General features: G+C 42.6%; 1 protein-coding gene and 1 long non-coding RNA gene across 3 annotated transcripts in view; one reads left to right on the forward strand and one right to left on the reverse strand.

Moving 5' to 3' along the window:
- Positions 1 to 22,017, reverse strand: part of creb5b (cAMP responsive element binding protein 5b) — a 50,416-nt gene that overhangs the window by 5,468 nt on the left and 22,931 nt on the right. For both annotated transcript variants that reach the window (XM_012862714.3, XM_012862713.3), the window contains exons 6-7: positions 19,155 to 19,281; positions 17,202 to 17,312 (exon numbers count right to left, since the gene is read on the reverse strand). In XM_012862714.3, the coding sequence (XP_012718168.2) occupies positions 17,202 to 17,312; positions 19,155 to 19,281 (238 nt within the window). The remainder of the gene's footprint in view (positions 1 to 17,201; positions 17,313 to 19,154; positions 19,282 to 22,017) is intronic.
- Positions 96 to 8,687, forward strand: LOC118561048. Its single transcript, XR_004929744.1, has 3 exons — positions 96 to 2,441; positions 5,237 to 5,341; positions 7,371 to 8,687. It is a non-coding gene; the product is annotated as an uncharacterized LOC118561048 (long non-coding RNA).

The raw sequence follows: 22,017 nt of genomic DNA on the forward strand, positions 1-22,017 counted from the left end.
TCCACGTTTGGCTTCTGGCGAACTGTGCAGAAGCCAATGTCTAATGGCTTCATTTCAACCAGTGTCTTCTGTTTGGCGCTCTTCCATGAAAGTCAGTTTGTGGACATTGTTGTCTATTGATTTATTGACACCAATGTCAATAGATTCCCTCAACTGAGCTGTGGATCTCTGTTACCAGAGGCTGCTCCTCTGATTAATGTCTTAGCAGGTCCAGAGCTTGGCATACATTTCATATGCAAAAGAACATTGTTTCACATAGACACACAGTTTGAAACAGAGATCCTGAAACATTGTTTACACAACAGTATAACTCCCGCAAAAGTCCGACCTCCCTGTATCCTTCCAAATATGTATATGCAAACGAAGACATATAAATACATTAAACCTCAGAGTTTGAACTAATTATAGTCATACGCGCATAGGAGCAACAATCTAATAAAGTTACGTTTACTGTAAACTGAGAATAAAGTAGCTGGGATACTGTTTTTATAACCTATCAAAGTTTGTGGTTGCAATATGTGACAAAATGTGAAATGGTTCAAGAGGTGTGACTCCTTCTCCCAAGCTCTGTATGTTTGTGTGTTTTCAGTGGGCTGATTAAGAGGTAGAGACCATTTGCTGAAGATGACAAGACAAGTGGCTTCATAAATCCAATCAGGAGGACAAATCAAAACCACTTAGCCTGTCCTCCGTCTCTCCTTCACTCCTGTCATTCAAGCTCTGCACCTTTCCCAACCGTCATCGTGCCAACCCCGTCCTCTTCGTATTCCTAATAGCCCTATTTTTCATGTGTGACTTTGAGTCTGGAGTCCGGAGAGATGAACCTGCTGCTGAGGTGTGAATGTCAGACTGTTGACCCAGCTAAAGGAAGGTTTGTTGCTTTAACTGTGAGGTCTACTTAGCCCTGGCTCAGTCCGTGTCTTTCAGCTTTCTACGCGCGGGACCAGAGGGAGACTCACTGAAGGTGCAGTTGTGCTCCACGTGTTTACCAAACGCCCGTCTCCTCCGCTCTGTTTTTCCGGGCATCACATGAAGAAAAGCACAGACTCAGACGTAAATAAAAAAATACTTGACATATGTAGATTTGAATGGCTTCTCAGCGTTAATGTAAATATTTATGACGACCCGTGTATACTACGTCCTAGTCACAACGTTACCAGCAAAAATGCAACCAAAGACATTCCTCCCGAGGCTACTGTTATGAATTCCACTTTTTTTTTAAAAACCCGTTCCCACTCCTCCGATTTCTCTCCCGGCTCCCTTCCCCCCACCGACCAGCTGCTGTTAGTGAGTCCACACTTGGTGCAAGGCTCCATATCTTTTAACAACCTTCACATTCATGATTCCCACCGGGAATGGCATCCAGCTGGCCCCGCTCAAGATGCTAAGACACGACCGTAGCGAAAACATCAGCCCTCGCTCACACCGTGTTATGAGCACAGTGCTTCTTTTTTTTCTCTTTTTTTTTTTTTACAAGCAGAGCAGAAAAAAGGTCAAATAAATCACCTTTTTTTTGAAAGACAGAGAAGGCAACAAAGTGAAATCTGCTGGGTTGTGTCGAATAAATTTGCAAGAAAAAGGGTAAAATGTAGTTCTCATTACCTTGTTTTCAATGAAGAGGGAGACAGAGAGGATTGCACATGAAACCAGCGCGGTGAAATTATGACCTTGCAGAGCCTGTTTGAGCGAGCCAAAGTTTCTGTTTGACATACCAGGAGATGTCACACATTGTGACACGGGTTTCATTTCTACAGCTTTGTCTTTTGCACCTTACAAGTGTGTATTCTAAAAAAAAAAAGGTCTCACAAAGAGATAACAAATCCAAAGTCTTTTTCAGACCCACAATTAGTTAACCGCCGTCAACGCAGCTTCGTGAGCATTTAGCATCGCGGGCCACAGTCCTTCCTTTCTGTGACCAATGAGATAGGTGTTAAAATACCACAAAACCTAAGCTAACACGCTTAGGTTAGCCCGTGGACGCGCATGTCCACACGCCCTGCAGCTCTCCGCAGCGTAACAGTCGTACTGAGAACACGAGTGGCTAAATTCAAGGAGTTTCGTGATAGCTCATCCTGCAGATCCCACATGCGTCCACAGTGAATGAAAACAAGTTGGCATCCAACTTCAACAAACTTGAAAGGCTTACATATCAGCTGCTGCCGCCATGTTTGGTGATAACGCGATTGATTCGCAGGCTGGAGTAAACACCCTTTCAGCAGCTTTCTGCTTGTCGGCGTGCACCAGTCGGGGGGAGATCGACTCCTGTTGTGCGAATTAAAAACCAGTCGGGGTCAGACAAGCGTCTGTCACTCATAGAGGAGGGAGTCGCTGCATTGCACAGTGTCCTCACAGTCCACACGGAGTTGTCAGGAAGAGGCTGGTTCAGGCGAGAGCAAAGGAGGGAGAGGGAAACGCAACAATGGAAAAGAAGGAGACCAGAGGTGAGGAGAGATTAGAGGGGGTTCCTGTGTCTCTTCCTCGCACACGATCAGCCCAGGACAGCGGACTGCATGTTTATCAGCGTCTACCGGGAGGTTCCCGGCTGCCAGTGCAGCACTGTGTGCTTGGTTATTGAATTAGCCCGACTTTAGAGAGGCCAGCGAGTGTCAAAGTACAGAGGCAGGGCAGAGAGCAGAGTGGGAGCTGACTGGCAGCTGCACCAGTTGTAGCAGGAAGGTGAAAAAAATAGCACACAATTAACCAAGAATACTGCTGCAAACAAATGCTTTTTTTTAGGCCACAGCCAAATGAAGAAATATCCCTTCTATAAAAACTACTTCAAGACATAAGCTGTGACAAACACTTATTTTTTCCTCTTTATTTTGCTCAACTGTACCTTGCGAATGTGTAGCAGAATGGCACTAAAGTCTGTCTACGTCTAAGTATTAACGAGACAATTCTTGTTTCACAGTAAGAGGAGGCGATATGACAAAAAATATCTTAACACGATTATTTTTAACCTAAAACCACAATCCCAGGTCCCCCATGTTAAAACCCAGCCAGTCAGGGATAATTCAGGATGTTTTTTTTTAAAGTGAGGTTTCATTAAAAGGTTATAAGCGGTTAATATCATACATCCAGAAGATAGTTGTCTTACTGTCCTCGTTTAGCATAAATACAGATTAGTTGGGTCTGGATGCTGAAGGTAACGGACAGTTTGAGAGGAACTTAGACTCTTCAAGAGCTCGTAAAACAACCACAGTCTCAAAAACATCTTAAAAGTTGATGTGAGTGCTATTTTATGAAGTTTTAAGCCATCAACCTGTTTGCACTGGATGGTTATTTACAGAGAAACTGATATTATTTACACAGTAAATGATGGTCAGACGCAGTCGGCCACCCGTGACATTCCTGCGTGAAACGTGTACCAAGAATCTGCCAGCAATCAATAAAATAGCGTTCAGTTAAGAAGCTATAATGATTTTGCTATTTATACAGCTTTAGTTGTCCCCTTTTCAAGACATGTTTCAACAATATTATCTGCTTTCAACCTTCCTAACACAGCCACACCTCAAAAATGTCAAACTACCCCTCTTTTTAAATAGATTTAGATTCATTTTTGTCAAACTTTGCAGATTAAGTTTCAATAAACGAGACTCGAAGTGTACTTAGTGTGACACAGTTTCAAGTGACTCGAAAGGGTATGTCCGGATAAAAAGGTAAATAAGAAACATCTTTAAAAAAAAAGAACTAAAATTCTTGCTACATAAAAGCTGGTTTGCAGAGCAAGAAGAGGAGTCATTCCAAGGTTATGTCCCAGTTATTAATATTTTTACAGTTCAAAAAAAGACAAACATTTTCCATCATACCGATTTCACTGTTAAAAGACCTTCTAATGAGTTTCTAATGAGAAAGTGGCAGATGACGCGCAGTTTTCCCTGGCTGTGTGAACCGGAGTAGAAACAGCGCTGAACTTCACCCACCTGCTGCAGCACACTGCTGGTCAGCTGACTGAAACTAAAACCTCACCCTATTTTTACAAGAGGGGCTGATTCAGCTCTGACTAATAGTCATGAAAGCTAAAGTAAAACCGACAGTCAACCTTATAATTCAGTAATCAATAATCGTCTTTACTTGTCATTTAAAGGTTTAGTACATTCCAACGAAGCCTCTGCTTAAAATCAATTAGATAACATTTTGGTGTAAAAAGCATGATACCGGGAAACCGTGCTACTTTCATTCAAACCATGAGAACTTCATCTAAAACATCATAACAGCCTTTCCTATTTGAGAATTAGTTTGTTAGTTTAAATCATTCTTTCTTTGATGATCCATAATTTCTATCATAGCTTTTTCAGGCAATAACATCTGAACCACTATAACGATAAGCTGTTATCTAACATCACATAAGCGGTAGAACTTCATAATAAAGGCACAGATTGTGCTAAAAGAGAAAAGCCTTACCGTGATAACCAGACTACCCCTGAAGCTATCCCTGCACAAGTGTCCACTCCTGCTCCATCTGGAGTTAAATCCTGTTCAGCCAAAACTTTAAGCCTTTGTATCCAGAACCACAGTGACGCAACTAAGGGACGTTAGCAGAGCGATGATGAGCAGGCTGTGACTCTCAAACACCTTCATCAGCTCCCTAATGACTTTTTAACACAAGGTTGTATTTCCCCAGACTCTGCTGAGCACAGGAACTTAACCGCTGTGTGCATTTTACTTTAATAACACACACACACACACACATACACACATGCATACATTTACATTTCTCTTGCAGCAACATAGCCGGCACAGAAAACAGTCATTAAAAGAGTGCAGGTGTTAGCCTGTGGCAGCACTGACTACTCGCAGGTTGGATGGCATGCAGTGCTTCCCACCGCTCTCTGCCCTGCTGCTGTTGGAAAATGGAGAACAAAGTAAAGAGACAAGAAGATGTGGGGGGGGGGGTCTATGTGACACCATTAAAAAAAAAAACACGCGGTTGGCTTTTTTTTTTTTCATCGTAATTCTATCAAACGGCAGCATAAATACACGTGTTTGACAGAACATTTCATACATTCTCAGTGTGCTGAAAGTAGTGGCGGTATTGATTTTTTTTTTTTTATCCCTGATTCAGCCGGCTTTCTGCAGAGAGGGAAGCTATCTCCTCTCAGACCTCTGGCCCCCGACCTCCCTACTCCCACTCCGTTTTTTTTTTAGGCCTCTCACATTTATGTGGTTTCAGTGATACCAGGTGATCATCCATTAATGATATTTATTAATAGCTGCTTCCTCTCTCACACGACAGGCCTCTGAGTGATGTCCCCGTGAGTGCTCTGGCCACCTCCTGAGAACACACCCAGGTTTCTCTTCCACCAGATGACTTCATATCTATTAACCCTGGGAAGAGAAAGTAAGAGCGTGGAGCAGGTACAAAAGGGAGGGGACCACGCCTGGCTGGGGATGGGTAAATCAAACCCAGCAAGGTCAGGGTGAGCACTTTTATTCCCCTTAAAAGTGCAGCGGTGCGCTATCGGGGGGACCTGTGGCCCTCTGGCGCCTTGCAGAAGGTGGGAAAGATTTAACCAGTCTGTGGTGTCACAGTTTAACGACAAAGAGATCAAAGTTTTAAATTGAGATCTTACTCCTCCCATAAAAACAGACCACAGACAAATGTTAAAGCTCCAGTCTGTCTCTGTTCACTATTTGTGAACGCACGTCTGGTGCAGGATGTGAGCGCAAAGTATTTCCAATAGCTTTAGAGAGGCGCAGAGAAGTCCGGTCTTTTTTCCGCTCAGTGAATGCATGATGAAACCTGGTAGCTAACAACAACGCTCTTCGGTGTGGAAGTTGTGACTCAGTGTAAAGGCCTGAAGCTGCTGTTCTACCTTCCTGTAGCAACTGTCTCAGTAGCAAGAGTTTTTGGTCAGGATCAACGGCCCCTTAGCTTATATACCTTCATTTCTGACATAGTGGAGGTAGTTTAGTTCCCGTTTTAAGCAAAAGGCGGCGCTCCAGATAAAATCTACCTGTATTCAGTGATTGGTAGCAGAGGAATAGTCAATATATGAAGTATATTCGTAAAAACACTAACCTGAGCTGCACACGGAGTCATGCAAACCGCCTTGTTCTGTCAGGTCGTCTGACTTTTACTCTAGTCAGTGCCAAGAACTAGGCGTAAGTTAAGAGGCGACCATTTTTGCTCCCTTGCCATTTTGTACTTTTATTGTTTTGTTTTTGTTGTTGCATTTTTGGATACACAAATAGGAGCCATCGCTAATTTATAACCCCCATTGGAAGTGTTTAAAAAAAGGTGGTAAAGCGGTAAATTAAGCTGGACAGTTTAAAATGAACAAAACCCCGCGTTAGAGCTACTTCTCCCTGACTCGTTGTCCTTAATTTAAACAATTAATGACCAAATACTTGAAACTCTGTAAATTACATTTCTTAAATTAAAATTAGAACTGGTTAAAATCGGAAAACACGTGTAGAAGCTTTACTAAGAACTGAGATCAACCAAAAACCTTTCTTTTGATGATCTTTTTTTTCTGAAATCGGATTATGTATGACAGTATCTGTTGAAGTCCAACACAAGCATGCACCCTACACATATTGGGCTGTTGATTAGCTGATCACCTAAAAACAATAGCAGCGTAGAAGACTGGCAGAGGACATGTTTTAAGACACAGGAAAGAATAAAAATAGGAATGCCTTTATTGTCCTGCAATGGGGAAATTGGGGTGTGACAGCGGCAACACACGGACAGTTACACACAAGAGTTGTGGTTGCAAATCACGGTTGTCGCAGCAAATATACATTTTTAAAAAAGTGACATTGTGTGATTTCAAAAATACTTATGAACATGTTCGCTTTGCTTTTTCTGACGTGTGAAAAGAAGTTGCTGTTTTATTTTGACTATTTGTCGACTTCTGCAATCAGTTGCTCAAAGTGACAACATGTTTAAGTGGGATTTGGGGCAAATGTCCGCAGTTTCTAAAACACAACGAGAGAGTCAATTTCACTCATAGCTAAAAATAGTGAAATCAGAGAAAAGAAACATGGTGCTGCGGTCTCCTAATTCTTTCCAGAGCTGTGTCGGTGCTGCAGCGTTTTTAAGCACAATGTATGCAGGCCCGGGCTCCCTAACTCGCAATCTAAATTCAACAAGCTGTATTCAACCTCAGGAGTTTGGGTTTGAGGTTTCTGCTCCATCCTCTTTGCTTCCACCACTATTTACCCACCGGTGCCTGCCAGCAAATCCCACTCTCTGTCCCCTAAAACTCCACAACCCCATTAGTTGAATTTTATTAGATTTCCCTCTCGCCCAAAAAGGCAGTAACACCTCCCCTCTCTCTCTCTCTGTCTCTCTCTCTCTGTCTCTCTCTCTCTGTCTCTCTCTCTCCTGTTTCTACAACCCTGCACCCCCACCCCCAACCTCTCAGTCTGCTTGCCAAGAGCTGGGGACTGTTAAACTGATTTCCTCGGGGAACGTCGAGGCAGACGGTCTGATGGGAGCGCCGGGCCGCACTGTCGCCCTTTCTCTCCTCGCTCAGCTTCTGGGCCAAGCGGATCCGAACAGAGCCTCCTTGTGGCTCCAGACACAAACAGGGGAGGATGGACGTAGCCCGGTTATCCTGCCAGGACCAGACGCTCTGGTGGTGCTCGGAGGAACCAGGGCGGCATGGGCGCGCTGAGACTCACACACCCACGGAGGAGGCATGCTCCAAAGCATGCGCTCAGCTCCTGGCAGCTCCTGCACCCTGTCAAGTTAATGGATGGGCCTCTGACTCCAGTCTGCATATCCCCACTGTTCCCTCTCATGTTGAAGCCCCGCGCCGGCGCAGCCCCAATGGTTATCACTACACCCCGCTGTCACGGTGCTGAATACGGAGAATGCCCCAGACTGACAGAAAAAGAAAGGCACGAACACATGACTGAACACTAACACGTTGTAAGATCAGAGAGTAGGGCACATCACTTGTCACAAAGGTAATTTGAAATGTGAAGAGTTTAGCAAAAGTAACTTCAACATGTTTATATTTTCTTTTAGCATATACACGTTTTGTCTTAAAAACCTTTAAACTTACACTGTGTTCAGTTTTGAATGTTTGTTTTGCTCTTAAGAGTGCTCTTTCAGTAAAAGGATATTGGAGCGATAATCACCCATGCTAGGTTTAAGAAATGGCCCGATAACCTTGGTTAAAATGACCACAATTTCACTGTTTACACGCAAGATTTGAAAGGAAAATGTATAAACAGTAACAATTATAGCGCTGTCTAGATCATAAAAGTATTGCTATTTTTGTACATAGAGCTGAGCACTAGCGTTAATTCTTGCTAAATTAGAGATTAGTCTTGTTGTAAGCACGGGACAAGTTCATTAGCCGTTTTTCAGTCAGCTGACCAGGCAGTGTGCAGCAATACATGTGGTGAGAGGCAGTGCGTTGTTCCATATACTTTGGAGTCGGGTGAGTATTTTTTGTTGTTGTTGTCCAGGCTGTGAAAAGAGGAAAGCTGATGGTGGCCAGACCTGTGTGTCTATGATAGTTGGTTTACCCCTGCCTGGCTGTAGTGGAGTCCCGTCCCATTGATGAGCCCTGAACCATGACGAAATGGCCTTCACGTACACCCCCCCATCAGGACCCCTAAAACAACACGCGGTCATCCAAAGAGAAACAGATGCAACGTTCTGCACCAGCGCTGGCTGCCTTGTGCTTATAACACACACACACACACACACACACACACACACACACACACACACACACGCACACACAGTCACATGTATCTGCTCAAATAAACTGACGCCAATATAAGCAGACCTTAAAGGATTTAAAATGTTGCAGATGTGGATTTGTCTCTTAAATCTCTTTGTGCCTTTTGAGGTGGCAAAGGAAGCGAAAGTAATTCACCCGTTAATGCGTCATTTTTTTTTTTTTTTAGACTTTTTTTGGGCGTCTATTTTAAGGATGGTTTCAGAAAAAACAAAGGAATTTACGGATAGAATCCGATTTTACGTTGGGATACAAGGTTTACATTTAAATAAGATGATCCAAGGTTCACTAAAAATAATGTCTTTGTTTTAAAAGGATAAAACCCGATGTTAGAAGTGAAAGGGCTGAATTAATGGCTTGGGTCTTGTAATGAATAATTACAATGGATAATGAATTAATTGGCTTGGGTCTGGACTGGACAATGTGGAGCATCTCTGTAAAGATCTGAAAGATCTCAGCAACCAAAGTTCAGCATCTCCTGCTGTCGTCCTAGAGTCTTTCAAGAAACCATAAAAACTAATTTGGTGTTTCTAGGATTAGTTTTTGGTAGGGATCCTTAAAGGGCATTTTCATTTTCACAAATAGAAACCTTTCATTCATGGGGGAAACTTTGAAGAACTCAAAAACAGGTTTTCCTTTGTCATTTAGTGGAGATTTCCAGAGAAATCGGTGTGTACTGTACGTTGCTGGGGGATAAAAAAACTAAACAAATTTTTTAGAGTTCATTAGAAAATGTACACAAGCTAAAAGAATTAGATCTGTATAGAATTGCTTCTTATTTCGATTTTAAAATAAAAAATATACAACATGAGTATCTCCAAGTCTATCCTACAAATAAAGGAGCGAATAAAGTTTGAAAATAAGTAATGTCGTTTTCTATTTATGAACAAAAGACAAAGACATCTTTGGGTGTCGTTTGCTCATTCTAAGGAGAAGTTTTCAGATGGTCGTGAGTTAGTTTCCAGTTTTCCACCACACCACCTACCGAGCTGCATATCTGTGTGTAAACGTGCTTTGAGAATCAGACTTTTGGAGATCATATTTTATGTTAGTATTTCATGCTTTTATTGTTTTTTGTCATTGAGTCTGTGTATTAGTTTTTTTTATTATTTTTACCCTGTTTACTGTACAGCACTTTGGGAAAGTGCTTTACAAATAAAGTTGTATTGGATTGGATTTGAGAGTGAGTGAGCATGACTTGAACAGCTTTATTCAAATTGGTTTTAAAGCAGCACCGTGTAAGTTCCAGTTTGACATATATTAAATGATTTTTCAGGTCAGTATACAGCACTTGGCGCCTATCGATGCTCCGTGCGGGTTGCCCTCTTCAAAAACTTGCCAGTGTAACTTGAGAGGGTCAGATCCGTCGCTTTTGGATTGGGGAGTGGATGCCTAGTGGTTAGAGTGCCGTGCCAGCGTTGTGAGAAGGCTGCAAGTACCTGGTCCGATCCCTGCAGACTGCCACCATGGGTCCCTGAGCCAAGCTCATTACAGCTGTGGTCAGAGTGTAATCTGAATCTCATTCTTTTAGTCATCTTACATCCCTAGACCATAGGTAAAAGTCAAAACAAACACTGACCTGTGTTTTAATAAAACAGAATGGCATATCCACCTGCCATTACTTGTGATCAAGTCGAGAACCAATGACGCTTGACGCAAACGCTCCCAAGTCAAAAGGAGCTGTTCTGTTACAGCTGAGAGCCACGGCTTCAGACTTGAAGGAGTCGGCTTTCATATTACATGAAAAGCAAAAAGTTAACCAGTGAACAGGATGGAAAACCGGGGTAGAAACAAGCTTCATTGTTGTATCAAACTCCATCTCTATAATTTGTGCACACGGGATAACTACTACAAATAAATTTGACTTGGTAACACAGAGGACGCATTGTAAGCGGAGCTCCTTTATGGTTTCTTTCTAGAGCTGATAAAGGCTGCAGACACTCAAGATTACGCGACTCCATGGAAATATATATATAAAAAAAAAACATTGGTGAAAGAATCTAAGCAAGCATCTTGCATCCCATTCGACAACGATAAACATTCAACAGAAATATGTGCGAAACAGATCTGTATCAAAAAGTGATATGCAAACAGCACGTTCTGTTGTTTGTGTTTTGACTGGCAGGACAATGAGTACCAGAGAGGCTGCCAATCCACTGAAAGGACCCCCCCCCCCCCCCATACACACACACACACACACAATGTGCATACATACAAACATATACAGTGAACATGTTGACTGGGGCAGCTTGCGGATTCAGCTGTGCTCTTAGCTCACCGTCTCTGCTCTGTGACATCACACGCTGACAATAACAGCATTCACACAGACGCTCCTGACAAAAGTTTCTCTGCCATCGTTTGCGTTTCTGCTTCTCACTGCAAGACGTAAAGCGAGCGGTGATCCCCCCCCCCCCTGCTGCAGTGGGAGAAAATGAATGGGAGGTGTGATTGGGTTTCCATCTATGCTAATGGTTTAGCCGCTGGCAAGAGATTTCATTCTGAGCTGAAATGAAACCTGACGCAACCATGGGTCACAGTTCCCAGTTTTACTTTCTTCATACTTTAAACAAACTGTCTTTATTTGCACACTGTTTGGAGATTAAGTTGATCATACATCTAAATGCCTGCTGCATCTCTGCAAATAAACAGAAATTTTAGAGTGGTTCACGACCAATATTTTCATTATAGGTTCTCCTGTGTGCTATGAAATATTTCTTTAAGAGCAGCTCCCCCCCTTTTTTTTCCCCTCCTTCAAGTAGAAAGGAGCATATTTAGAGCATGCCAGGAATTATGTCATCCACTATCCTGGTGCCAGCTCCACAGCCGAGCAGGCTGCACCGAAAGAACATATAGTATTGTTTACCACATAAAAATCTCAGCACCTAGCCCAACGCTTAGTGACAAATTTATTGTCCTTAGTAACAATATAAACAATAGATAATTGGGAGATAATAAATAACACATTTTCATACACCAGCGGCAGAGCTGTTTCAAGGCTGCCCTGCCTGAAATTAGAAAGCGAGGCAGGATGTGTGCAAAGCACGGCGCTTTTTCAAAGGAGACACAAGAACAATGGGAAAAGTCCTGTGTTTGGAAAAGGGATCCTGCTGACATGAGCTGACTCTGGTGCCATGATGAAGATATATTTGGTTGTTTAATGTTACTGATGGTTTACGCAGAGATTCATGCATCAGTTACACTTCTCCATATGTTTTTATTTTTTAAACGGGTATTTATAAAAAAAAAAAAAAAAAAATCTGCACAGCGCCCCAGGGTTGCTGCAGATTTTCCATTTATCAATCCCTTCCTTGCCTATACCAGAGTTTTTAGGCTTATGTGCAATCTTTTTTATTCAGTATGTTTTCGATACGCCTCAACAACAACAACAAAATCGTATCATTATTATTTTTTGATTTTATTCAACAATGAAATAATAATTTCCAAAATACCTGAAAACAGTTTGACTTTATTATGATGCAGAACTTGCAGCGGTCAGTGTAGAGTGGACCTTTTTTAATTAATAAAACATAAGTGGGTAGAGCCAATGGGTGGATGGATTGTACAACAATAAAATCATTTGAAAATGGTCAGTGTTTGGTTTCTTTTTTTAACTTTTTAATAACCTGGGGTTCACACTGACTGCAGTACAGGTTACAGTTCTGAGCCAGGACGGGCTTATCGCAAACCCTCACTCACACTGCCGCTAGGGAAACAGTCTCCGGCTGTGGAAAAGGGCTCTCGCGAGAACAGAAGTTCACGTGGTACCTTCTGTTGCTTTCCCTCAGAAATGATTAAAAAACAGCCATGGTTGTTTTTTTTTTTAGGGCACAACTCATTATCCGTACACATTGCTATCCTATTTGAGCCTCCATATGCCCCTCTGTTTCCTCGTGTTTCTGTGATGCCATTTTGTTTACACTAGTCAAGTTAGCCTAAGTTGGTGGGGGGATTTTATTCTGAAATTCACCGGAACTTTCTCCGGTCTATCACCCAACATTTTTTGTTTGGTCCGTGACCACTGTGCAGCGTCCGGTCAAACTTGTTATGCAGCGCCGCACGGCCTTGGTAACCGAAGCCACACCCGCGCATGGCTGATGTGAGTGTACACTTTTCATGAGGTCAACAGTAAGAAGTCTATTGTGGGAAGGAAATCAATTCGGACTGCCTTGCCGACTTTGGACAGCTTTTAACTCATACATCATTACGCAACGGAATCCCACATAGATGATTCTAGTCAAAACCGTGCCTACAGCCTCCCGAAAAATCCATGAATCCACTTTCCTGAAAGCACTTTTACCCTAGGGATAATATGTGCATCACTCGCTCCAAACTTCTCGTTCGTGTTTTCTGTGAACAGACCTTAAGTGGAGGTGGTCTCTCGGCTCTCTAGATCTGACTGCAGGTGGGGTTTGCAGGATGAAGCAACTTTCTGCCTGTGAGACAGCCCTTGACGTGGGGAGGGGCTTGCTGCAGCATTTGCTGCTGCCTCAAGACAGTAACTACAGAATGATTTCTTGCTTTCTCGTGAAGTCGCCAAAGTTTCCAATAAACACAGAAAAAGTCACTAGTTTTGTCACTGGTCGCTTTTTTGAAAAAGGACAACTAGAGGGGTCTGAAAAGTCTGCAAATATAGCGATAAAATTGCTAAGTTGGCAACAGTGAACTGTGCGATGATGAACATGACCCCATATGATCTCAGCCAATCAGAGTTCACGAAATCATTCAACTTCCGTTTGCACAATATTTTCTCTCACGCACATATATTCTCATTCTCATAAACATTTTTCCATTGCTTGACATTTAAATCATGTGAAAGTTAAAATATATGCATGTAAAAGTTAATATATATGTATGAGAGAGGTCAAATATATTAATGTGGAAGGTAAAAGGCATGTATGTTTCAGAAGAACATATGTTTATGAGAGATGTATAAATGTATGTGAGGGTGGCAAAATAAACTATGGCTTGTATGGCCCCTCATAAGTTAAGTAGTTTTTCTTCGCTTGTACGTGTTCATCATGCACGTGCATCACTCGCTGCATCTTTTTTTAATTTGCTGATTTCCTCCCACTGCTTGGATGCGAGTTTGTTGTCATCCAAGCGTCTGTCACTAAGCAAGAGGCGACAACGCAGAGCTGCGGCATGAGATGAATGCGCGAGCGTGCACGAGTGGTTTGCAAGGCCCCGTGGAGAACTGGCTCTGAGCGGTGATGTAATGCTTTGGCCGGCGAGCTGTGGAACTTGGCCTCGTCTCTGCTGTGTTTCCTCCACGCTGCGAGGGTCAACTATCCCACAACCTCCAGCACACAACACGTACTGTTCAATTCCCCGGACCACAACAGAGCAGAATTCAACCACACCCGGCACCATGAGCACCCAGTGCTAAACAAGAAGAAAAAAAAAACACACTTGAAACAAGATTAATAAAACATTCCAGCCCTTAGACAGCGCCTCAGAGCACTAAGGAAAGGCAGCCGTGTCAATTATTCCACCATCAGGCTGTGCTCTACCACTTAAACGACCGCACTTACGGGGTAAAATCCGAACAACAAAGAATCCCAGTGATAGAGTCTTCGGCCCAAAGAGCGCAAACAGAGGGCTCGGAGCAAGATACGAGTCCCCCAGGGGCCACAGCAGTCCTTTGGCTCATTAACTATTTACACCAGAGACAGTCCTCCCCACTGCTCTGGCCCACCACAAAATCAATTAGCCTTCATTAGCCCATGCTCTGGGCAGGCTTTCTCTAAAGGGGAGGGATAACCCTGCAGCCAGTGCCTCCTGTTACTGCGCAATATCAAACAACTGCAATGTGCCGTGATGCATTCACATACAGCGCAGGACAAAAAGACACCGGAGTGAGTGTTTTACTCGAAACACAAATCTGTTAACTTTTCACCGTTGCGTGTCACAGAACGTCAATACGGTCTCACCTTTCATCTCCCCCTGCCCGTCTCCGCCTGTCTGTGTATTTCTTACACGGTCTGTCAGAACTCCCCACTCCGTCCCCATTTCTCCACTCTCCCAGCGCAAACGCTGGGCAGGAAGAGTCCATCCAGGCCTGCGCCTCCGAGGTGTGGGGTTACAGTACGGAGATTTCCAATTGGCGGAAAGTCAACATGGTCGGGGTAATGTGATTAGAGCCGGATTGAGAACGTCGCAGGGGACACATGGGCCTGATCATGGCCCAGTTATCCGATAGCGTGGCCGTATTTATCGACTGGGCCCGGCGAGGATATTATAGACATTAGAGACCCGGTCTATGCTTACGAAACCTGCGCTGGAGATTGCACCCAGATAACACAATTAGTCTCTCACTTTCTGTCCGCAATCAGGGAATTCCATCAGTCATGTTCAGACATCAGGGAGCAGGATCTCCGTGGATCCAAATTTGGTGGCTGAACGGCGAACAAACTAGAAAGTTGCATGGTTAAGAAGGGCCTGCAGCCGTTTAGAGAGCACATGTTTATGGGAGAGCTAACGGAGCATTTACAATTCAATTACACAGATAGCAGGAGAGAAGAAAAAAAATGGTAAGATGTGTCTGGATGACGGCCAGAGGAGAGATAAGCCTAATACACCAATATTGTGTTACCCTCGTGTGTTACCATAGGAACAGTTGAGGAGATTCAAAAGACTACAAAGGCGATCAATCTTGAGAGAGCAGGAGGAAGAGGGGGAATTAAATGCCCTGGGACTGCTCCCACTCTCCTCTATCAGAGCAATAACTCTTCTGCTGACCCCTGCTACCTCCTCTTTCCTCTCTACAAGATGTTTCTCCTCTCAAAGACCTGCTATCTGCAAGAGTCTCCAAACATTAAAACCAGCCAAAGCTTTCCATCATAACCTGGGATTTTTTTTTTTCCATCTCAAACTTTTGACTATGCCCTTCTTTATTCAGAAAACAAAGGTTTGCAGAGGGCTGAGTTGCTGCAGAAAGTAAGCAGTTTCATTCACCTTGAGGTTAATTTTTCGGAGATTTAACAGTGCTATGCAAACGTATTCAAGCTTATTTCTCTCAAGTTGTCACATTACAAACACAAACTTCTCCCATTCATCGTCTATACCATGCGGGGAGACTTGGTGCCCATCTGCAGCGGTCATTGGGCGACAGTCGGGGTACACAAGTCGCCAGTCCATCACAGAACAGGAACCTTAATGCGTTATATTAGAATTTTATGAGATATGTGGCTTTCAAACGTTTGTACAAATAAAAATCAGAAAAGCAGGATTTTCATTTTTTTCCCCCAGATCCTTTAACTTTAATGTCCCTAAATAAAATCCAGTTGAAACCGATTGCACAGTTTGATTTGAATAGAGCTGTTCTGTGAAGATCTCAGAGGTCTGGTAGATAACGTTAACGTCACTGAGACCAAGAACAACAGCAGAGATTGGCAGGGATAAAGTTGCTGAGAAGTTTAAATAAGTCCTAAGTTATCAATACATATCACAAGTTTATAACATCTCATGCAACACTTTTCAATCCCTCATCCAAAAGCCAAAGAGTTTTCAGTTTGCCACGTGTAGCGATCACAGCAAACATGTGGAAGTAGGTGTCTGTGCTTAGTTGAGGCAAAAACTGCACTTTTTGGCCAACATGTAAAACGCTAAATGTGTGGTGGAAACTAACACTGCCACCCCAACAACAGCCCTAAACAGTTGTGTTCCTGACCTTCATTCAGCTGAGATTATGTGCCGAGACTGGAGATTTTAAGGCACTGTCCATCCAATCTCCCTGAGGTTGAGGTTTTGCAAAAACAGCAACAGGGACATCCTCCAAAATGCTGCAAAGATGCTTGTACAAAGCGTTCCCTCGTGGGGGACGGATACACTGTTCAGATTTTTATTTGGAAAGACGCTTCTACCTCCAAAATATGCATTATTACTACTATCACATAACATCCCAACAAAAACACATTTCTCTTACACTCATGAGGTATGAAACCTTTCCAAAGAAAAGCACATCAATTATCCAGTCAATCAAAAGCGCCTTATTGCATCAATATGCAAACGAAAGAACAAAGCATCCCGTCGACTTCCCACCAACTCCTTGGCGTTACCAGTTATCCGTCATGCCTGTTACAACCCCAATCCTCTTTCAGCCTTTCTTCTTCTCCATCCACAACCCAATCCCACTGCTGTAACTGCCTGCATTGTGAAGGATGAGGTCATTTGATTTTTTTTCCCCACAGCGTTAAACTAGTGCTAACAAGTTGCAGGACCTACAGAACATGTTCTGTACATTAAGATATACATCAGGCGGTCGGTGGGCAAGCGAGCCACAACCACATAAAGGCCCCATTATTCCAGCCAGAGTCGCCAGCGCTGCACTGGCAGGTTCAGACTCAGCTTTGATTACACACCGAATGATGAAATCCACACAGGCCTGAGAGCGCAGCGTTGCTGGCACGGCCCAGTGGAAAAGAAAGTTGCAACACTCGTGTGTTTGTGTGTGCGCAGACATCAGTACGTATCCATGTGGATACTTGCACCTATACTCACCAGTTTGGCTTCGGAGTGCATTGAGGGAATGTGCGTGGAGGAGCACGAGTTGCTGTGGGCGGGGCTCTGCATGCCCATCATGTTCGAACCCATGGACATTTGCCTCTCCATCTGAAGAGTAAAGAAATAAGGATACAGTCACACCTAAAAGTAGCATCTAGCAAAACTATTCCTACCCCCTCGAACCTTTTCACTCTTTTCACACTGCAAAAATGGATCTAAAAATAAGTAAAATGTTCTTAAAGTTAGTGTATTTATGCTTGATTTGAGTAGGTAAATAAGATTATCTGCCAAAGGAATGAGTATTTTGACCCCTAAAATAAAATAATTAGACATCCTGCACTTAAAATTAGATGATGGAGATCAATTGTTCCTATTTTAAGTGCAAAAATCTTATTCCATTGGCAAATAGTCTTATTTTCCTGCTCAAATCAAGGAAAAATGCACTAATTTTAAGAACATTTTACTTATTTCTAGTTCTGTTTTTGCAGTGCAACGTCAAAAACACACATTTGAATGCACTTTATTGGGACTTTATGTGACAAATCCATACAAAGTGGTGCATAAGATTGTGTTAATTTGCATTTTTAAAGCATTTTGAAAACCAGTCTTCGTTTCCTTCCACTAACTTTCACTTTGCCTCAGTTTATCACATAATATCCTAATAAAATACATTGAATTTTTTAAATATAATGTGAAAATGTATAAATGTTGTAGAAGTATGAATACGTTTGTGATATGCATCCATTTGCACGCTGAAATGATCTTAATTTTTTCCACATTTTGATTAGATACCTTGACTACCGTCACAAAAGGAGCATCAGCGCAAAACGTGTGAGACTCATCCTCGTGCCCACCGGGCTACGATGGATGAGACGAGGGAGCGTGAGAGCCTGATTCCACATGACAGGCTGGCCCTGTGCACAGCTCTGTGTGATGATAACTGGAGCTGACCCAAAACAGGAAGCCAGAACGAAGGGACTTAACACAGGAAGCCGGTGCAAAAGGACTGTGCGCGGTGCGTGTGTGTGTGTGTTTCTGATAGTACTGCGGTGAGTTTCTGTGAGAGTAAAACATCAAGCTTTGGTCAGTCCAACTGCAGAATGTGTAACGAACTGGGATTAAATCAGAAGAATTAGGATTCTTTTTTCTTTTCTTTTTTTTAAACAATTTAAATCTGCATCAGTGACATTCTTCCTCTGACCGACACCTAAGGCCTGAATGTGAGGAAATCAGCTGGATAAACTGACAGAGGTGAGAGGTCACCTGTGCACGGGCGATAATGTGAGCAGCGTTTCGCCCGTGAAATGTAAGCAGGAAAGGAGAAACCTTTGTTTCAGTGTCAGAATGTATATACATATATGTATGTATATAAGTGTGGGAGAGAACAGTGCCGTGGCCTCCAAAGCTCTCTGCTTGGTGTCGCGGTCTCAGAGAGAAATGGCCCCTTCCTTTTTGCCTAACCCCCTTCCTCCACCCCGTGTCCGCAGAGACTCAGGTCTAGAACCTGACACACGGCCTTAATTGCAGTAAGTGTGTTTTGTGTAAAAATATCACCCGAACCTGCACCCCTTTCCTGAACCGTCAATCTTCCCCCAAATCACTTAGCTCCTAATTTAATAAACATGGGAGGGACATTTTCCGTACCATAAACACAGCTTGTCTTGAGTTACAATGAGAACATATGTTATATCCTGACGCGAGGAGCTTTCTGCACGTTGTTATTATTTCTGTTACACACCGTGGCTCTAAATCTTTTAAAGACAAGAGTTTAAAGCTTAAACCCACCGGACAAATCCCCCATTCCTGCAGCACGTGATTTGCGCCGCGGGTCAGTACCTTTAACAAGTGACAGAAAACATATCCCGAATAGCAAACCCCGTGCGCGGTACATACCGGGTGTACAGTGGAGTCAGTAAGTGAACATGCACTGTAATCTGTTGTCGGACTCACGGGCATCAACACGGCCGAGGAGCCAGGCATGGTCGGGTCTGGCAGGGTTCCAGGCATGGAGGCTGGCAGAGGCTGTCTCTGTCTGTTTCGTAGGTGCAGCAGCGAGGACAGAGAGCCAGGGACAGGCCTGAAAGCACACACACACACACACACACACACACACACACACACACGTCACAAAGTCAGGTTGGACTGTTGTACTGACTAATCAAGCAGGATCACATCCTTCAAAACAAGCTCTGATAGTTTCTATGTCGGTGTTTAAATTGTGTCCCTTCCTATTTACATTTTTGTTCGCACGACCAAAGGATTACTGCTCCAATGAGCTGAATCCAACACATTTCTTTGTAGTGAAGTACTTTTATGAATATGCATATCTTTATATGGAGATATGTAGTCATACACGTTTAAATCTCACTTATAATTTAATTTCTATGCAGATGAATTGCTCGAAACTTGGTGCTGCATCCCGTTTCAATTGTTAATCAAGGGTTGGGCAGTCACCTCTAATGCAACGTGCCAAGTTAGGACCACAGATCAAACCAACATAACTCCAAGCAGCCTCCTGCTAGTAGATGACAATGAGTCACATTTCCTTACAGTAAGCTATGACTAAAACGTTTAAAAATGCTGATTTGGTTGGGCAACACAGAGACAAACAGGACAAACAATTTAGAGAAGCCAATTAACCTAACAGTCTTGTTTTTGGATATATTATTAAAATTTGACACTTCAAATTCTAGTTAATAAAATCCAAATTAATGATGCCTGAATGCAATGCTTTGATGAAAAAGTATAATTGAAAACAGGAGCATAAACTGTCTATTCAAACTTTGAGGATACAGTTTTGGTTATGCAAAAAAAAAAAATCTAACAACCAAGTTCTCTACCCCCTTGGTAAATAGAACTAATCTATTTACTAATCTATTGTAAACTAAGTCCTCGTAAAACTTATTGTACAGCAGGATTGAAAACCTTTGAAATAAAACAACGCAGTATTGGATAGAACTGAAAACAAGAAAGTAGATAAGATACAAACAGTAAAGAAGAAAAAGGAAATACAGATCATAAGATGTGAATTAGTAGTTCCTAATATTTAATCTTATAATCAATTTGGTGCGACATTTATCTTTTAAAGTGGTTAACAAGTGTTTAAATTCACTTCCCTAAAAGTTAAACAGCTACCGGTTTTAGCACACGTTAGGTCTGCGGTTAAAACATGCCAGCGTACACTTGTAGCGGGAAGCAGGTTTACAAATGGCAATGAAGGGAACAAAAAAACACAACGTATCCTCCTAAATCATACAAAATGTCACATTAAGTTAAATTAAACAAAGTGTTGTTAAGGTTTCAAAATCAAAAGTGCACTTTTGCTGTCAGTGTATTTTCAGCACAACTTTAAAAAAAAAAAAACTTCTGCTCTCAGTTTGATCTTGTTGACATATTTTGGGTCAGCTTTATACAGCAAAAGAAAAAGAAATAAGATATTGTCATGGAATAGATGAATACCAAACTGCTCACACTAAATGAGTAACAGTTTTTCTTAGCAACCACATGAGATGAGCTTTGCTGCCGCAGCGGCGGACCTGTGGGGAAAATCCTCTTCAGCGACCACGAAAAAAAAAAAAAAAAAAAAAAACTGTCCGAAGCATTCTGGAGGCCACATCAATAAATAATACGCAGAGAGGCCCGCACTGAGCTGTAGCTAATGACAGCAGTTGTGTCTCAATCTGCTTGGCTAAACCACACCACCTACATCTGCACGCTGTCAAATCATTTATACAACTGCAACTAAACCCCCGCATGTCGGAGCATCGGTTTCCAGCCGAGGGACACGTGCGTGCGTAAAGTTACATCCAGCCTAAAAACAGCATTCGGGTACATGATTTTTTAATAACCCTGCAGCAGTGAAATCAATAATCCTCCAGTTATCTGTATCATCAGGACCAACGCTGCTGCTCCACGGTCAATAAAAGATTAGTTTTCTTAGAGCATTAAAAAACAAGAAGTGGGGAGAAGCGTTTAGGCAAGGCGCGTTGAATGAATTTGTGAAATCAATCGACAGCATCGCTTTCTAATTTACGGTAATCGCGAGCGGTGAAGGACCGACGGCAAAATAGAGGGGTGCACTAGAGCGAGCAGTCCCCCCACCTGAATAAATACCTGTATTTTTCCAGGCCTGAAAATGAGCGTTTATGCCTCAGACATTTTAGATTGCTACACACAAACGCACACATGCTCACACGCAGGACTATTACCATCTGACTGCATGTCACTCCTGTCCAACATCCCAATTTATCACAATCGCACCCATTTAACAGCACTTATGACACCTGAGCGACGCTGCGAATCCAAACATTTCCACATGGGGGGAAAAAATGTCCTGAAAGTACAACGAGCTGCGTTCACATTTGCATCCGTCGACGTTCACACTTGGCAAAAGTCCAGGAGAATAAAGCAACAGTTTGGCGGTGAATAAAAAGTAGTTTGCATGTTAGGAAAAAAAAAAGCCTAAAGATTTTATTAATGCTCTGTAAACATAAAACAAGAGCTTTTTCCCCAAAACACTGACCAATTTTGGTTTTATGACTGAACAATTCTCTAAATCCACAAGAACCAAAGATTTTTATTTACAATCTTCTAGCGTCCAATTTTAAATATTTCCTTTCTTTTAGTTTTATGGACCTGCTCATTTGTCACAAAATAGTCAAAGTATCATGTTTTACAGTGCCTTGCTCAAGTTTTCATACCCCTGGAACTTTTCCCCCCATTACCCACTTTACAATCACAGCCGTCAATGTTTTATTAGGATTTTATGTAACTGACAGAAACAAACAAGTACATAACTGAAAAGTGTGTGTGT

This window comes from Fundulus heteroclitus, chromosome 3, assembly GCF_011125445.2.
Source record: "Fundulus heteroclitus isolate FHET01 chromosome 3, MU-UCD_Fhet_4.1, whole genome shotgun sequence".
Lineage (NCBI taxonomy): Eukaryota > Metazoa > Chordata > Actinopteri > Cyprinodontiformes > Fundulidae > Fundulus > Fundulus heteroclitus.